The 18,331-nt window shown below is 33.2% G+C and overlaps 1 protein-coding gene across 4 annotated transcripts in view; it reads right to left on the bottom strand.

Moving 5' to 3' along the window:
• LOC127737744 (TSC22 domain family protein 1-like) overlaps positions 1-18,331 on the bottom strand; it is an 81,618-nt gene that overhangs the window by 54,086 nt on the left and 9,201 nt on the right. For 2 of the 4 annotated variants that reach the window (XM_052248625.1, XM_052248627.1), the window contains one exon: positions 2,468-2,500. The exons of the other annotated variants lie outside the window; for them this stretch is intronic. In XM_052248625.1, coding sequence (XP_052104585.1) covers positions 2,468-2,500 — 33 coding nt within the window. The remainder of the gene's footprint in view (positions 1-2,467; positions 2,501-18,331) is intronic. 4 annotated transcript variants of the gene reach the window in all.

Genomic DNA, 18,331 nt, shown 5'->3' with positions numbered 1-18,331 from the left:
CTTAAATGGCAGGGGGTGGGGGTGACCCCTGGGGACTAACCCTGTATTTCATTTGATGTGCTTTATCATGACAAACCAGAATATATATGGTTTAGGGGTGGGGATCTCGACCATTTACAAGATATTTGAACTTTCTCAAATGGCAGGGGGTCGGGATGACCCCTGGGGACTAACCCTGTATATCATTCAAACCATCTTAGCATGACAAACCAGAATATATATGGTTTAGGGGTGGGGATCTTGACCACTCAGAAGATATTAGAACTTTCTTAAATGGCAGGGGGTGGGGGTGACCCCTGGGGACTAACCCTGTATTACATTTGATGTGCTTTATCATGACAAACCAGAATATATATGATTTAGGGGTGGGGATCTCGACCATTTACAAGATATTAGAACTTTCTCAAATGGCAGGGGGTCGGGATGACCCCTGGGGACTAACCCTGTATATCATTCAAACCATCTTAGCATGTCAAACCAGAATATATATGGTTTAGGGGTGGGGATCTTGACCACTTACAAGGTATTAGAACTTTCTTAAATGGCAGGGGGTGGGGGTGACCCCTGGGGACTAACCCTGTATTTCATTTAATGGGCTTTATCATTTAGAACATTTTCAATTAAAAAGATTGTGTCTATCACAAACGGTTTTCAATTTATAATCATTTGAAAATTTAAAAAAATAAAATCCCATAGGGTTCTATAGTAAAACCCTCTTTTCTTTTTGCCCCTCAAAGTACCCCTTTATAAACCCCATTGCACAAACAAAACCCTGATTGCACCACTAGACATGTTAGTCTAACATATTGTGAAACCCTAAGTTAATCTGACAAGCGGTTTTGGAGAACGGGTGCGGACAAGTTCAAATTTAAAAGCGGCGGAAGAAGAAGAAGAAGAAGAAGAAGAAAGAAGAAGAAGAAGAAGAATAATAATAATAAGAACTGAGCAAAAACAATAAGTCTTCCCAAACTTCGTTTGGGAGACTTAATAATGATACAAAATAAATGGGGAATGTGTCCATGGGACACAGATGATGCCCCCGCTTGCATATCATATAAAGTTATAAAGGGACATAACTGAAAAATTCGTAAGGGTTCCGCGGAACCCAGTGTCTCGTCTACTTTTTCTGTTAATCGCAGGCTCAACAAAAATGAGGAAGTAAATCAATAAAAATATTCCTCTTGATACTATCTTTTGATTGTAAGAAGCTTCTGTCCAAGTTTGGTAAAAATCCAGGATAGTTTATGAATCTAATAAATGTTTAAAAACTTTAACTGCAGACTGAATGTAATGTTAACTGGAAGAAAACAAAATTTCCTTCTAGATACTAGCATTTTATCATAAACAAGCTTCTGTCCAAGTTTGGTACAAATCCAAAATAGTAAAAGAAAGTAATTAAAATTTTAAAAACTTTAACCACAGATTGAATGTGTTGTTTCCTGGCAGAAAATCTAAGTCCATTAAAAGTAAAATACGGAAAAAATTGATTTATTTTTTTACAAAATTTCCTTCTAGATACTAGCTTTTGATCATAAACAAGCTTCTGTCCAAGTTTGGTACAAATCCAAAATAGTAAAAGAAAGTAATTAAAATTTTAAAAACTTTAACCACAGGGTGAATGTGTTGTTTCCTGGCAGAAAATCTAAGTCCATTTAAAAGAAAAATACTGAAAAAATGGATTTATTTTTTTACCAAATTTCCTTCTAGATACTAGCTTTTGATCATAAACAAGCTTCTGTCCAAGTTTGGTACAAATCCAAAATAGTAAAAGAAAGTTATTAAAATTTTAAAAACTTTAACCACAGAGTGAATGTGTTGTTTCTTGGCAGAAAATGTCAGTTCATTTAAAAGTAAAATAAGGAAAAAATGGATTTTTTTTTTACAAATTTTACTTCTGGATACTATCTTATGATCATAAACAAGCTTCTGTCCAAGTTTGGTAGAAATCCAGGATAGTTTAAGAAAGTTATTAAAATTTCAAAAACTTTAACCACAGAGTGAATATTTGTGGACAACGACGACGCCAACGGAATGTAGGATCGCTATGTCTCGCCTTTTCGACTAAAGTCGAAGGCTCAACAAAAATGGTAAAAGTGACGCTACCAAAATTTGTACTTGATCTGAGTTTTGTGGTAATAAGTATTGTGTATAAGTTTCATAACATTTGGTTGAGGCAAATTAAAGTTAGAGAACAGAAACCAACTTTGGGACGTATGGATTGACGTACGTACAGACGGACAAGGGTAAAACTGAATGCTCCCTCCGCTACGGCGGGGGCATAAAAAGTGATTGTCCACCTTTTTTATTGGGAAATATAAGCATATTGTTATAAAAAAACAAAAGACACACTAATGATGCACCTTTGATGGAAAGCACACAAAGTTGTTATAATATAAAACCTTGCAAAAACACCATTTTGACATGACAAAATTTCAAATACTAATTAGTATAATTTCAAAATACTTGCATTTTTCCACGAATGGTACACTTTTTATCATTTCTAAAAAAAATTATGCAATTTTAAAGAAGTTATTGTATTGACCTACAATGTTGGGAAATATAAGTTAGTTTTTTTTTTACACAGAAGATATAGGAAATATTTTTGTGCATTGAATTTTTATACAAATAACAGGAATATGTAACAGGTATGGGATAAAGTGAGTGTATATTAACAGTACTTACATGTAACATTTAAAAATGTAGAAATACCATAGTTCAAGCAGCAACAACATATTATGTATAAACAATTTTCTACAGTTAATGATGATGAATTACAATATTAGAGATCTATAGTTTATAGAACATGCCAATTTTTTTTTACCGTGGTTTGTTCCTGCTGGGTACACTAGCTGGCCATGTATGGTAAACATTATACACTCCACCGTCCTGGGAAACTGAGTAAATAGGGTAATATGGATAATAACCATAGTAATAATTCTGTTCTGATGGCGATGTTACAGCTGGGGAAGAACCGGCCTCTGGTATACCACTCACACATGAAACACTACTCCGTCCTGGGTGCATTGTGGAAGATGACTAGATTTTTACACTTTATAATTGAATAAGAACTAAAATTTATCCACTATCAAGTTCTATATTGGGATGAGTGACAATTTGCAAATATTGTCCAACTTGTTAAATCGACTACACATGGCAGAGTTAATATAGGTCGTTGAAATGAAAATGACATGATATTACACCACGAAAACGTCACTAACCTTGGCAGAGAGATAATCTAAAACAAATCATTCAATGTGACATTTTCACTGAGTCAAAGTGTTATTCCAGAAGTGTCAACATATATAATCCTGGATCAGCTGATTTAATTCCCTTAATTATACATCACATTTATATATATTGATGCAGTATAAATAACAAATAAACATGTTTTTTTTCTGCTCCAGTTGTTTACTATGTGGACAGACAGTTTTTCTTCACCTGACTGATAAAAACATACACACCTTCAGGATACATATGAACTTCTTGAAATAAAATTCGGTCTAGGTTATTTTTAAATGTCAATGCTCTATTGGAGTTAAAATTACCTGTGTTAGCATTAACAAGGTTTTCACCAAGATCTTTTAACCTCTAGTTAATGATGAATCTAACCTTTTTATAATATTTATAGTCCATTTTCTACACTGTGTCTTAGCCTGCAGCAACCCACAAACATAACAAACCCAAACATGCCAGTATCCATATATAGCCTTTCTTAAGTTCTAAGCTGCTCCCAGTTGAAAACAAGCTGATTATAATGAGTAGGTTTCGATTAAGTCCAAATATGGCCCGTTTACTTACTCAAATGACTGGACAGGAAACAGATCTCTTTTTTGAAAATGAACAAATTAATATTGACCGGAAATACACAGCGTATATGTCAAAAAAAAATCTTTTGACATAATGTTTGTTAAAACAAATTACATACATGTATCTGACTTCAATATTCAGTTTGTCAAACCCTGAGCTCTATGTTTCCTAGGCAGGAGTGTGGTTGAAATCCATACAATTTGGTCAACTTTCACCAAAATCTCTTATTTTTGGACTATTTAGGGTGGAAATGTCAATCCTTTATATGAAAGCTTGACAAAAATAGTTCTTTTTTATTATTTTAAATGAACTAGATTCATTAGTGAACTTACTCTTTTAACAAGGACTACCATTACATCCCATCTACACAAAATTCATAAATGTCCCAAAATAATATACCATTTATAAAAATAATGTTTTGGTTTACATTAATTATTATTTTGTCAACAATATTCTTTTAATTCTTTAAAAACTCATGTGTTAAATGGATTCTATATTTAAATTATTTGTAAAAGATTTCCACTGCCACCTGGTAATAGAAAAGTTTCACTGGTTCATGATGGCACACTTATTTATTTCTGCTTATATTACATGTATTAACTGACTAGTAGCCCAGTTACCAAGCATAAAATTATTTTATTGCTTGAATTTATTGCAGATGTCTCTTAAACAAATACATTGAATGGCTATTAATTGAAGTCAACTTAAGGGCAGGACCATTAGGTTTAAGACTTCCCAGCAGCTACATCTCTGGAACTGTGTGTTTTACAGTAGATGTGGATGGACTAATAGACACAAGCCAATACCTGGACTAACAGGTAGACAGAGAGACAGAGAGAAAAACAGAATGAAGAAATTACAGGATTATTACTATTGGATAAACATAAGAGTTGGCAGAGTGGTAATAACTATACAATTCTATGTGTAATTAATCATTATGCACTAAACATATCTATATAATATATAACCTATACTGAAGCCTTGATAAATTTGGTACAATATTTCAAATCGATACTACAGTTTACCCTATGACTAAGAACAAGGTGAGTGTACTGGACTGACTTCTGTTCAACCTAGATTTAGTATTTGTAGATATATAGGTTTATCTATTTGGTCATGCAAACATCCATTAGAGTATGGTCACCTATCCTTTATGGACTTTTTTTACAGACTTAATTATAAACCTGGCAACAATACTTTAAATGCTTTCTTTCAAATTTAATTACAGATATTGCATTTCTTTTAAAGATGGACTGGCCTTTCAATTTACTATTAGCTTGTTTCTTTGGCCTTTTATATCCTGTAAATTCAGAAATTAATGTGTGCATTTTTTGTTGTAAGTCCTTGACCTCTGGTAACAATGAGAAATCTAACTGATGTGATTGTGTAAGTCCTCGACCTCTGGTAACAATGAGAAATCTAACTGATGTGATTGTGTAAGTCCTGGACCTCTGGTAACAATGGGAAATCTAACTGATGTGATTGTGTAAGTCCTCGACCTCTGGTAACAATGGGAAATCTAACTGATGTGATTGTGTAAGTCCTGGACCTCTGGTAACAATGAGAAATCTAACTGATGTGATTGTGTAAGTCCTGGACCTCTGGTAACAATGGGAAATCTAACTGATGTGATTGTGTAAGTCCTCGACCTCTGGTAACAATGGGAAATCTAACTGATGTGATTGTGTAAGTCCTGGACCTCTGGTAACAATGGGAAATCTAACTGATGTGATTGTGTAAGTCCTCGACCTCTGGTAACAATGGGAAATCTAACTGATGTGATTGTGTAAGTCCTGGACCTCTGGTAACAATGGGAAATCTAACTGATGTGATTGTGTAAGTCCTCGACCTCTGGTAACAATGGGAAATCTAACTGATGTGATTGTGTAAGTCCTGGACCTCTGGTAACAATGGGAAATCTAACTGATGTGATTGTGTAAGTCCTCGACCTCTGGTAACAATGGGAAATCTAACTGATGTGATTGTGTAAGTCCTGGACCTCTGGTAACAATGGGAAATCTAACTGATGTGATTGTGTAAGTCCTCGACCTCTGGTAACAATGGGAAATCTAACTGATGTGATTGTGTAAGTCCTGGACCTCTGGTAACAATGGGAAATCTAACTGATGTGATTGTGTAAGTCCTTGACCTCTGGTAACAATGGGAAATCTAACTGATGTGATTGTGTAAGTCCTGGACCTCTGGTAACAATGGGAAATCTAACTGATGTGATTGTGTAAGTCCTCGACCTCTGGTAACAATGGGAAATCTAACTGATGTGATTGCAAAAATGTTATGAAGGAAAATCACTACTAAAATAATGAAATTAGGAAAAGTCATGGATACAAAGTGACAAACTGAAGGACAAAATGTTCACCTAATATCCCCACATTTTTCTAGCAGCTTATATACGGAGAGTCCTACTTGGAGACATTGAGTTGATATAAGGTATAAGAGACTGTGCAAATAGTAGTTTTTTAATCTGATTGACTATCTTTGATATCATAAGTTTAGCCATTGGACTTCAACAAAATTATCAAAATCTATTTCTTTACTCCATTTTCTCCCAACTCTTAGAGCAAATTGTATTGATATATATATATATATAATAATGGCATATAATAATGGCATTTTTTGTTTTTGATACTTAAGATCAGATCTTATCATACTGAACAGTTTTGCTTTTTTACTGTTTCTCACTGTATATCTATATATTATAGTTTGTGCAAAACCTAGAAAAATCAAAGCAAAAAAAATCTTTCACAGGCCCCCGGGCAACAGTACTCCAAAAAGCAGTCCCCCGTGCTTCAGTTTTATGCTCTTATAATATAGCCCGTCTCCGGGTGCAGGATTTTCTCGCTGTGTTGAAGACCCATTGGTGGCCTTGGGCTATTTTCTGCTCTTTGGTTGGGTTGTTGTCTCTTTGACACATTCCCAATTTCAATTGACAATTCAGTTGAAAAGATGACTTATTTGTAGATTTCTTTTGCTGAATACTTTAGCTTTCTACAATTTCTCTCTATTATAGTTTCTGCAAAAAACACAAAATATGAGAAAAATTAGTCTTTAAAGAACAATAACTCCTACATGATGGTCAATTGACAATTCGTCCATGTTGATGTGTTGTAAGAATGCCCAGAATATGCAGATTTGTAAATCCAGAATATGCAGATTTGTGAATGGTCTTGTTTAACAGTGTATGTAATGTAGAAAGTAGTTTTGATAATTTGTATAAAAAGGAAAAGTTTTTATTTATTTTTCATAACGACAGAGTTTGCTATTTCACAGCCAAAATCTGCCATGAAGTACTTTTTAAGAGAAAGGTATTTTATACTCGTAATGACTGTGTATACTGTTTTATTTTTTTATCTTCTGATTATGATTACAAAAAAATTGCTTTTTAATATTATGGTGTTTTATGCTATTAAAGATATATTGATGTAATATAAATGCATTTTTAATGTGTGTTTTACAGTCTCTCATAACTCTTTTTAGAGTGGTTCTTTTAAAAAATTGATCTGTTTTTATTATTACATTGTGTTGTATGTCAAATGTTTTAAGGATGTTCGCTACTCTATTTCAAAATAACAAGCTTTTCAAAAGACTGTTTTAAATTGATAGTATATAAATAAAGAAACTAAAAAAGCAGAAAAAAGATGAAGGGTTCGTGTGCTTGTTTTCGAGATATAAGCCATTGAAAATTTGGCGGGAAATAATTCTCTCTAGGTTTTTCATACATTAACATTGGCACCCTTTTTCTTTCAAAAGTTATGAAAAAATAACAAGGACTTAATTGCATTTTCAAAAATGTTTTTTTAAAATATATGTAATAAAATTATGAAAAGAAAAGTAGGGGTTAGTGGGGAAATTTTTTTAATGGCACTAAATGGTTAAAATCAGAGGATTCCGAATATCTGGCAAAAATTCAAAAACAAGAGGAGTGAACATCCTTAAAGAGGTGAGACTCTAAGAATGTATTTGTTTGTTGACTTATTTGTAGATATTTCTGTTCTGGTCATTCCTACTGATTAAAATCTCTGTATCTGTTATAGCTTTCAACATACTGTTGATTAATTATTAATCGTGGGATACTAATTTTCGTGGTTTACATGGTTATAGTTGAACCACAAATTTAAATGTTCAACAAAATACAAATATTCTAAACGTTTGTACCAGACTTTGGCAAAACCACGAAATCAAATATCAACAAATATACAATGATTTCTAAATCCACCAAAATTAATGATTTCCCAGTAACCAAAACTGAAATTGACTAAGTATTGACATTTCAGGGGCAATAACTCCGAAATGGGTTGTCTGATTCTTTGCATATTTCGCAGGTTATAACCTTGACCTTTTGATCATTTTTACACCATGTCAGTTTTTCTTTAACTGCTTTAGTTTTGAGATAAAAGCCCAAAACTGCATTTTACCCCTATGTTCTATCTCTAGCAACACTGACCATCTTGTTCATGGATCAAATCCCCAAATACATTCCTAAACTAGATACCCTAAAGTACATCTCGGTAGAGTCTGGTAACATATTGCCAAGTAGTTTCAGATGAGAAGAATTTTCAAAAGATTACAATTACAGACACCAAGTAAGCTCACAAGGCCTTTTAAAAATGGGTTGTCCGGCTGATCATTTTTACATGTCAGATTTGCTTTAACTGCTTTCGTTTTGAAATATAAGCCCAAAAAATGCCAATTGACTGTTGCAGGAGATATTGCCCTTGAAAGACAAATTTTACTCATATTTTGTGTATTTTGCAGAAACTATAGAGAGAAATTGTAAAACGTAATGTCATGGACCTTAAAACAAAATGCCATTTTTCTTTTAATTGGCATTTTGTCTTGAACAATATGGTTTTTGTTTTTTTTATGGTTCAGAATATGAAAAAAAAATGAAATAGTAAGTAAAACTATTTTACATGTACAAAACCATGAACTTGTTTGGATGAATGAGTATCAGGTCCTGTCCATGATATGAAATATACGGGGACTGTGTCTCATGATGCCCAGCTTGCATATAACGTTATAAAGGGACATAACTCAAGAACGGTAAAAGTGACGCCACCCAAATTCCAACCTGATATGAGTTTTGTGGTAATAAGCATTGTGTATAAGTTTCATAATATTTGGTTGAGGCAAACTTAAGTTAGAAAACAGAAACGAAAAATTCAGCAATTTCTCTATTTGTAAAGGGGCATAACTCTAAAATGGTAAAAGTGACGCCACCAAAATTCAATCTTGAACTGTGTTTCGTTGTAATAAACATTGTGTATAAGTTTCATAACATTTAGTTGAGGCAATCTAAAGTTAGAGAACGGAAACCAATTTAGGGACGTACGCACGGACGTACAGACAGACAAGGGTAAAACTTAATCCCACTCCGCTACGGTGGGGTTATAAAAATAGTAGGAAGTATTATAAAAGCGAAAATGTACAATTGCTGATAATAAATATTTAGTTGTTTAATGAGTATTCAAAAGATCCAATTTGATTTTTTCCCTGTTGACCCACTTTTGTTAATGAGAGACGAGTCCAGAGGGAAGAACAATGGACATTGTCTGTATACCATGGTACATCCATCACTGACTTGCATATACAAATGTTTATGATTTAATAACTTTTGGTATTCAGGACTACCATTTTTGTGAATTTTGGATTAACAACGTTATGAGGCCTCATATAAAAATATCAAACTTTTTTTATTGGATGATTCAACAGCACCAGATTGGTTTTAGTTATGACCTTCCATGATTATCAAATTATGACAACACTTCTTAAAAATGCAGAAAATAATTCTAAACATTTGACAAGGGACAGCAGCTGTTTGGAATCTATTGAACACTTACAAAAATATGTAAATATGTAAATACATTTGTTAATGATTATGACATAGGTCTTCTTTTCACTAATTCAATATCTTTCTTCTTCAGTTATTACACAGAGATTAACATGAGAATATGTCGCTTCACATAGATGCCCCCACCTAACTGACCAAATACTAATTGAAAACAAGTCAATTTTTAACTTTTTACCTTGTCTATTTTGTCCTTTATTAAGGAGCATAATCATGTGTGAGATTGTGTCAATATATCAAATAATTTTGTTGAAAGATACCTTATTGTGATCAGTAAATCTCAACTCAACCTGTAAGTATATTTTGTGGTTCCTGTAATTGATTATTTTAACCTTCCAATGATTTTGCTCAGGGCTCACGCTAGCAGGCGACTTGGGCGACAAAGTCGCTTTCCCATCCATCACTTTGCTTTTCCTGACCGTCAAAAGCGAAATCTAGTCGCCCTGTTGTTCACGATACTCGCTTTCAGTCGCTTTCGTCATCGGCAATATTCAATATTTACCAAGTTGATGAAACAGCAATTTTTCATTTGAAAGTAAAGAAATTCAAAGACATAAACAATTTATTTTCTTTAGAAAAGAGGTTAAAGCATTGATTTTAAAGTTGGTTGCATGTTATTTTTATAAAGACAATTTTTTATCACTTCCGGTACTTGTTACTCATACATCAAATCATTCTAACTTTCGATAAAATAAGCTTGTTACTTCATTAGAATGTGATGAAATTTGCCTGAAGTAAATTGGTTATCCTTATATTGCATTAAAAACGTCATATTCCCTTCCAAATAGCATGTCAAACATCATTTATTTTTGTAAATTTTTCTTTGTCCGCCATTTAAATTTTTGGGCAAATTATTGTTCAACTACGGATCGGAGTCTGGATTTCATAGGAAACGGACCAGCTATGACCGAAATCCGGATTCTTACGATAATGACTACGGACGCATGAATGCCACAGCTGACAGAAGAAAATTGATCCCAAAAGGAAAAAAATACGCATTCCACAAGCATTAACATACTTTTGGTTAGATCTACTTGATTAATGTATATATTTTCATGCATATGCATTGTTTCAATTTATAAATTAAAGTTGCTTAACTCTTGGACTATTACACTAATATAATTATATTATGTCCAAGCTTAACTGTGTTAAATAAAACTGTTAAATTCAAATATCTTTTTAATGAGAAATACTTATTTTCATAAACATGATAACAGAGTAGTTTTTAATTGAATTTTAATTGATATAACAACTTTCTTTTCCTTTTTGATATAAAAAAAAAATCTTTTTTATTATTGCCAGATATTTAATTGTTTTTTTCTGACAAGAGGACTAATATGATTGTGCAACTAGATATGATAAAATTAAACAACTTTGAATTTGAACTGTTACTTTAAATGTATACCCAGGTACAAATTGAACAATATAAAAAAAATAAGATACATATGGCTCTTTGTATTATAGTAAAAACCAAACATTGTAGCGCCTCGAGTGAACGAGCACTTCTCTTTCAAATCTCACCACTACTCCCTTTCAGTTTCAAAAAGAGAAGTCACTTCTCCCTATGATTCTGAAGTAGTGTGAGCCCTGTATCCAATGATTTTGCTTAAGCAAGAATTGTACACATGAGAGCGCTAACAATGCAATTTTCCATATAATTAATGTTTCCAAGAGGCATAACTCTTTTAAAAATAATTAATCGGAACTGATTTTCGAACACATCCAGAACATTGCTGATATAAACCAATTGCGGAGTACACTTGAACCTCTCGAGTTAATTTTACTTATCGGGTTTCAACAATCGGAGTTAATTTGCACCTCTTGAGTTAATCCTTCTTACCCTGGTTCCAACCCTTACTGAGCCAGGGTTAAACTCGAGTAACCATTGAATGAAGTCAAAACAATCAGATTTTTTCATTTTTTTACGCTTGGTCAGGGCCTTACCCTAGAGTTACTTAGAGTTGTTCAGAATAGCAACTCGAGTTCGTTCATGTGATACTCTTGAAACTCTGAAGTCGACTCTAGCATTTCAAGTGAACTTGGCCTATGATATAAGTTTCATAAAAAATCTGGCAAGAATTGTACAAATGAGAGCGCCAACTATGCAATTTTCCATATAATTAATATTTCCAAGGGGCAAAACTCTTTTAAAAATAATTGATCGGCACTAATTTTTGAACTCATCCAAGACATTGCTGATATAAACCTATGATATACATTGTAAGTTTCATAAAAAATCTGGCAAGGATTGTACAAATGAGAGCGCTAACAATGCAATTTTCCACATAATTAATGTTTCCAAGGCATATTAACTCTTTAAAAAATAATTGATTGGCACTGATTTTCAAACTGGCCCAAGACATTGCTGATATATATACCTATGATATAAGTTTCATAAAAATCTGGCAAGAATTATACACGTGAGAGCGCTAACAAGACCTGATGGACGCCAGGACACCCAGACGCCCAGTATTTCTATGTCCCCCGCAAGGTGTTGCGCGGGGGATAATAAATGCTAAATTATATGAATCTTGCTTAAAAATGCTTGCCCCTTCATCAATGATTCCAGTTATAATGGCAGTGTAAACTAAAAACTTTTATTTATATATACAAGTTGCAAGAGTAAAACAGCTGTCCACCCAACAAACTAGTATCCAATCTTTTTTTATATTATTTGTATTTTATCATTTATTACTGTACAACTTGTACAGATGAAATCTGCTTTTGTAAATTTAAACTTTTTTTATAAACATGATAAACAGTTCAAAGAAATAAGAAATGTCATGTACATAATATTAGACCTTATATATAAACCCGAACATGACTATATGACTTTGTCAAGGACTAGTTTGACCTTCAAGTGCTTGTCTTTTTAATTTTGTTAATGACATGAGCATGGGTTAAACAAAATATCCCAAGGCAGAGGCCAGCTTAATAGGTTAACTATGAACATAACGAAGAGCCAAATTATGACACTATATTTTCTGACTTTTTAAATGATATTTATTTATTTTGAAATGCACGACATAACTGTATGCTATATTCCTTGACAGAACATATTTGGTTCCAAATATATCTTAAACAAGCACATTTTTACACTTTCACAACAATTTGTTTCATTGATGGAACAAGCTCATCTGCTAAAGGTTAAAACTTATCAAGAGACAAACTGTATCATTGGTGAAGCAAGAAAGGTTAAACTTATCAGGAGACAAACTGTATCATTGGTGAAGCAAGAAAGGTTAAACTTATCAGGAGACAAACTGTATCATTGGTGAAGCAAGAAAGGTAAAACTTATCAGGAGACAAACTGTATCATTGGTGAAGCAAGAAAAGTTAAACTTATCAGGAGACAAACTGCATCATTGGTGAAGCAAGAAAGGTAAGACTTATCAGGAGACAAACTGTATCATTGGTGAAGCAAGAAAGGTAAGACTTATCAGGAGACAAACTGTATCATTGGTGAAGCAAGAAAGGTTAAACTTATCAGGAGACAAACTGTATCATTGGTGAAGCAAGAAAGGTAAAACTTATCAGGAGACAAACTGTATCATTGGTGAAGCAAGAAAGGTAAAACTTATCAGGAGACAAACTGTATCATTGGTGAAGCAAGAAAGGTTAAACTTATCAGGAGACAAACTGTATCATTGGTGAAGCAAGAAAGGTAAAACTTATCAGGAGACAAACTGTATCATTGGTGGAGCAAGAAAGGTAAAACTTATCAGGAGACAAACTGTATCATTGGTGGAGCAAGAAAGGTAAAACTTATCAGGAGACAAACTGTATCATTGGTGAAGCAAGAAAGGTAAAACTTATCAGGAGACAAACTGTATCATTGGTGAAGCAAGAAAGGTAAAACTTATCAGGAGACAAACTGTATCATTGGTGAATCAAGAAAGAAAGACTTATCAGGAGACAAACTGTATCATTGGTGGAGCAAGAAAGGTAAAACTTATCAGGAGACAAACTGTATCATTGGTGAAGCAAGAAAAGTTAAACTTATCAGGAGACAAACTGTATCATTGGTGAAGCAAGAAAAGTTAAACTTATCAGGAGACAAACTGTATCATTGGTGAAGCAAGAAAAGTTAAACTTATCAGGAGACAAACTGTATCATTGGTGAAGCAAGAAAAGTTAAACTTATCAGGAGACAAACTGTATCATTGGTGAAGCAAGAAAAGTTAAACTTATCAGGAGACAAACTGTATCATTGGTGAAGCAAGAAAGGTAAAACTTATCAGGAGACAAACTGTATCATTGGTGAAGCAAGAAAGGTAAGACTTATCAGGAGACAAACTGTATCATTGGTGAAGCAAGAAAGGTAAAACTTATCAGGAGACAAACTGCATCATTGGTGAAGCAAGAAAGGTAAAACTTATCAGGAGACAAACTGTATCATTGGTGAAGCAAGAAAGGTAAAACTTATCAGGAGACAAACTGCATCATTGGTGAAGCAAGAAAGGTAAAACTTATCAGGAGACAAACTGTATCATTGGTGAATCAAGAAAGAAAGACTTATCAGGAGACAAACTGCATCATTGGTGAAGCAAGAAAGGTAAAACTTATCAGGAGACAAACTGTATCATTGGTGAAGCAAGAAAGGTAAAACTTATCAGGAGACAAACTGTATCATTGGTGAAGCAAGAAAGGTAAGACTTATCAGGAGACAAACTGTATCATTGGTGAAGCAAGAAAGGTAAGACTTATCAGGAGACAAACTGCATCATTGGTGAAGCAAGAAAGGTAAAACTTATCAGGAGACAAACTGTATCATTGGTGAATCAAGAAAGAAAGACTTATCAGGAGACAAACTGCATCATTGGTGAAGCAACAAAGGTAAAACTTATCAGGAGACAAACTGTATCATTGGTGAAGCAAGAAAGGTAAAACTTATCAGGAGACAAACTGTATCATTGGTGAAGCAAGAAAGGTTAAACTTATCAGGAGACAAACTGTATCATTGGTGAAGCAAGAAAGGTTAAACTTATCAGGAGACAAACTGTATCATTGGTGAAGCAAGAAAGGTTAAACTTATCAGGAGACAAACTGCATCATTGGTGAAGCAAGAAAGGTAAAACTTATCAGGAGACAAACTGTATCATTGGTGAATCAAGAAAGAAAGACTTATCAGGAGACAAACTGTATCATTGGTGGAGCAAGAAAGGTAAAACTTATCAGGAGACAAACTGTATCATTGGTGAAGCAAGAAAGGTAAAACTTATCAGGAGACAAACTGTATCATTGGTGAAGCAAGAAAAGTTAAACTTATCAGGAGACAAACTGTATCATTGGTGAAGCAAGAAAAGTTAAACTTATCAGGAGACAAACTGCATCATTGGTGAAGCAAGAAAGGTAAAACTTATCAGGAGACAAACTGTATCATTGGTGAAGCAAGAAAGGTTAAACTTATCAGGAGACAAACTGTATCATTGGTGAAGCAAGAAAGGTAAAACTTATCAGGAGACAAACTGTATCATTGGTGAAGCAAGAAAGGTAAAACTTATCAGGAGACATTAACTATATCATTGGTGAAGCAAGAAAGGTAAAACTTATCAGGGGACATTAACTGTATCATTGGTGAAGCAAGAAAGGTCAAACTAAAATCTGGAGACAAACTGTATCATTGGTGAAGCAAGAAAGGTTAAACTTATCAGGAGACAAACTGTATCATTGGTGAAGCAAGAAAGGTTAAACTTATCAGAAGACAAACTATATCATTGGTGAAGCAAGAAAGGTAAAACTTATCAGGAGACAAACTGTATCATTGGTGAAGCAAGAAAGGTAAAACTTATCAGGAGACAAACTGCATCATTGGTGAAGCAAGAAAGGTAAAACTTATCAGGAGACAAACTGCATCATTGGTGAAGCAAGAAAGGTAAAACTTATCAGGAGACAAACTGTATCATTGGTGAAGCAAGAAAGGTAAGACTTATCAGGGGACATTAACTGTATCATTGGTGAAGCAAGAAAGGTTAAACTTATCAGGAGACAAACTGTATCATTGGTGGAGCAAGAAAGGTAAAACTTATCAGGAGACAAACTGTATCATTGGTGAAGCAAGAAAAGTTAAACTTATCAGGAGACAAACTGTATCATTGGTGAATCAAGAAAGGTAAAACTTATCAGGAGACAAACTGCATCATTGGTGAAGCAAGAAAGGTAAAACTTATCAGGAGACAAACTGTATCATTGGTGAAGCAAGAAAGGTTAAACTTATCAGGAGACAAACTGTATCATTGGTGAAGCAAGAAAGGTAAAACTTTTCAGGAGACAAATTACATATCATATAGCAGGAGTTCCAGTACATCCTGCAATTTTTGCAGATGAGCAATAGGAGACTCAAACATCTACTGTAGTGATGACAGCTTAAGAGCTATATATGTATTAAACCTCTTATTTCTACCCCTGGTTCCGGACATTGTGGAATCTATGTAGATCCTGTATTGCTAATGGTAAATTATATAATAATGAAATAACTACATGCAGCTTCTGTTAATTCTTTAACTTTTCAAGTTTGTAGTAAAAAGTGTCATAAATGGTAAAAATCTTCATTTCATGCTGATAACTCATAAAGAATACAAATAAACTCATCATAGATACCCGGATTAAAACAGAAGTCATTATGGTGACCCATAACAATTTTTTGTAGATCTTGCATTGCTTGTATATTTGGTATTCAAAATATTTGTCTATGTACTATAGTTTTCAAGATGCTATATATAATTGGCTTAAAAATCATTCATGGGAATAACTCCTACAAGAAGTATTGAGGGTTTCAGTCAATTGGTATATCTGTAGATCTTGCTGAATTTCGTTTGGTATTTCCAGTTTCTGTCCATCAATTTTAGTTTTCAATATTATTAATGTTGTAGGGACAAAGTTTTAAGACTCTAAAATTGGTAAAAAATCTTCATTTAAGGGTGCATATTCTTGTAAGGGATCAGTTGATGGTTTCATTTACATTGGTATCTTTGTAGATCCTACATTCCCGATTATTATTACAATTTACAATTTCTGAACATTATTATAGTTTTCCAGACAGAAGTAAACAAAAATCAAAAATAGTCACATATCATCACATAAGGGCAATGATTCTTGGAAGATGTCAGTTAAAGGTTACAGAGGGTATAGAGATAAAAAGCAGGGAAGCTTTATTATTTTTCTTACAAAATCATCATTTGATGACAATAATTCCTTGTACATCTTGTATTGCTGAATCTTTTCTGCTTTCAACAGTTTCTGTCTATCTATAAGTTTTGAAAAGAATCATCTAAAATATATGTAATTATAAAAACCATTAAAAGGGCGCTATAAATTCCCATTGCAGATCATTTTTTATGTTAAATTAAATAAAATGATAATAATATAAATGAAGTTTATACTTTTCTATTTATTAGGCAAACTTTAAAAAATTGCTCAAAAAATTTGTATCATCATTACTATGGAGTATATATATATGTCTGACAATTTTGGTAAAAAGAAATGAAGCTCTTTTGACATTGTGAGAAATTTTGCAAGATTTTCTCTACAACAATTTTCAAGACATTAGACAATTACTTACATTTTTGTATATATTATTACCCTTATGTTCTATTTTTAGTGGCCATGTTGGATAGCAAATTGCTGTGGACTAATTATAAGCTAAAATTGATTGAAATTGGTCCAGTCATGCCAGTGGTTTCCGACAAAGTTAATGACAAATAGCTGATGATGTATGCCATGTGATGTCAAATGCTCACATGGTCCACTTGAGCACTGATCATGATGAGCTAAAAAAAAGCCATTATATTATGATTTGTTTTCTGTGTCGACAACGCATGTTACTTTGTTACAATGTTCAAACTGAATGTGATATGATATGAATAAACCAGATGTGGGGTATACATCATTCTAATGCAATCTTTATGAAACAATTTTTTTCATTGGGTAAAATTTATCATCAAATCCACAATGGACATATTGAAATTTGGAATATGCAAATGTTCACTTCATACAATATACTCAAAAATATACATCACCCTCCTAGAAAAAAACATGGTTTAAATGAGATATTATCCAAATTTATATCGTACATGTAAAGAAATCCCTTTCAGAAAATTTGAATGACGACATGTATTGCCATGACGTTTATGTGACAAAATTCTTCATGAAGTTTTGCGAATATTTATTTTATTTAAAATTTATACATTTTTTCAAGCTCTAATGTACTATTTCCTTTTGTAATGCATTTGAATAGAAATAACAGTACTGCAGCTGAAAGGTTCACCGCCGTCAATTTTTAATTTGACGGTTGCAAATACCGGTATCTGTCTTACTGGCTCCACCAGTAAAATTGCAGTTGCCACTTTCAAATCCCTAAACTCTTCAACTACAGTACAGTTATTTCTTTAATGACACCGAAATCCAAAGACACATAAAACCAAAAAGTCATCTAGATGTCAACAGTATTCAACAATAAAAAATATATATAATATCATATGTAAAGCTATAAATGTATATTTCATGTTAGGGCTACTTTAATTTAACCACATGATTTATTCTAACATGTAGACGGAATAACAATACAGTGGCCATAATGGTTGTTCATAGAAGAAACCAAATGCAATTTTCCAAAAAAATTGCCCATTTGTGGTCCCCTATTTCCACCAGATATTTTAA

The sequence above is a fragment of the Mytilus californianus genome, unplaced genomic scaffold, assembly GCF_021869535.1.
Source record: "Mytilus californianus isolate M0D057914Y unplaced genomic scaffold, xbMytCali1.0.p SCAF_4, whole genome shotgun sequence".
In the NCBI taxonomy this organism is placed as follows: Eukaryota; Metazoa; Mollusca; class Bivalvia; order Mytilida; family Mytilidae; genus Mytilus; species Mytilus californianus.
The sequence above is the reverse complement of the archived record's forward strand: the minus strand, read 5'-3'. Positions and strand labels throughout refer to the sequence as shown.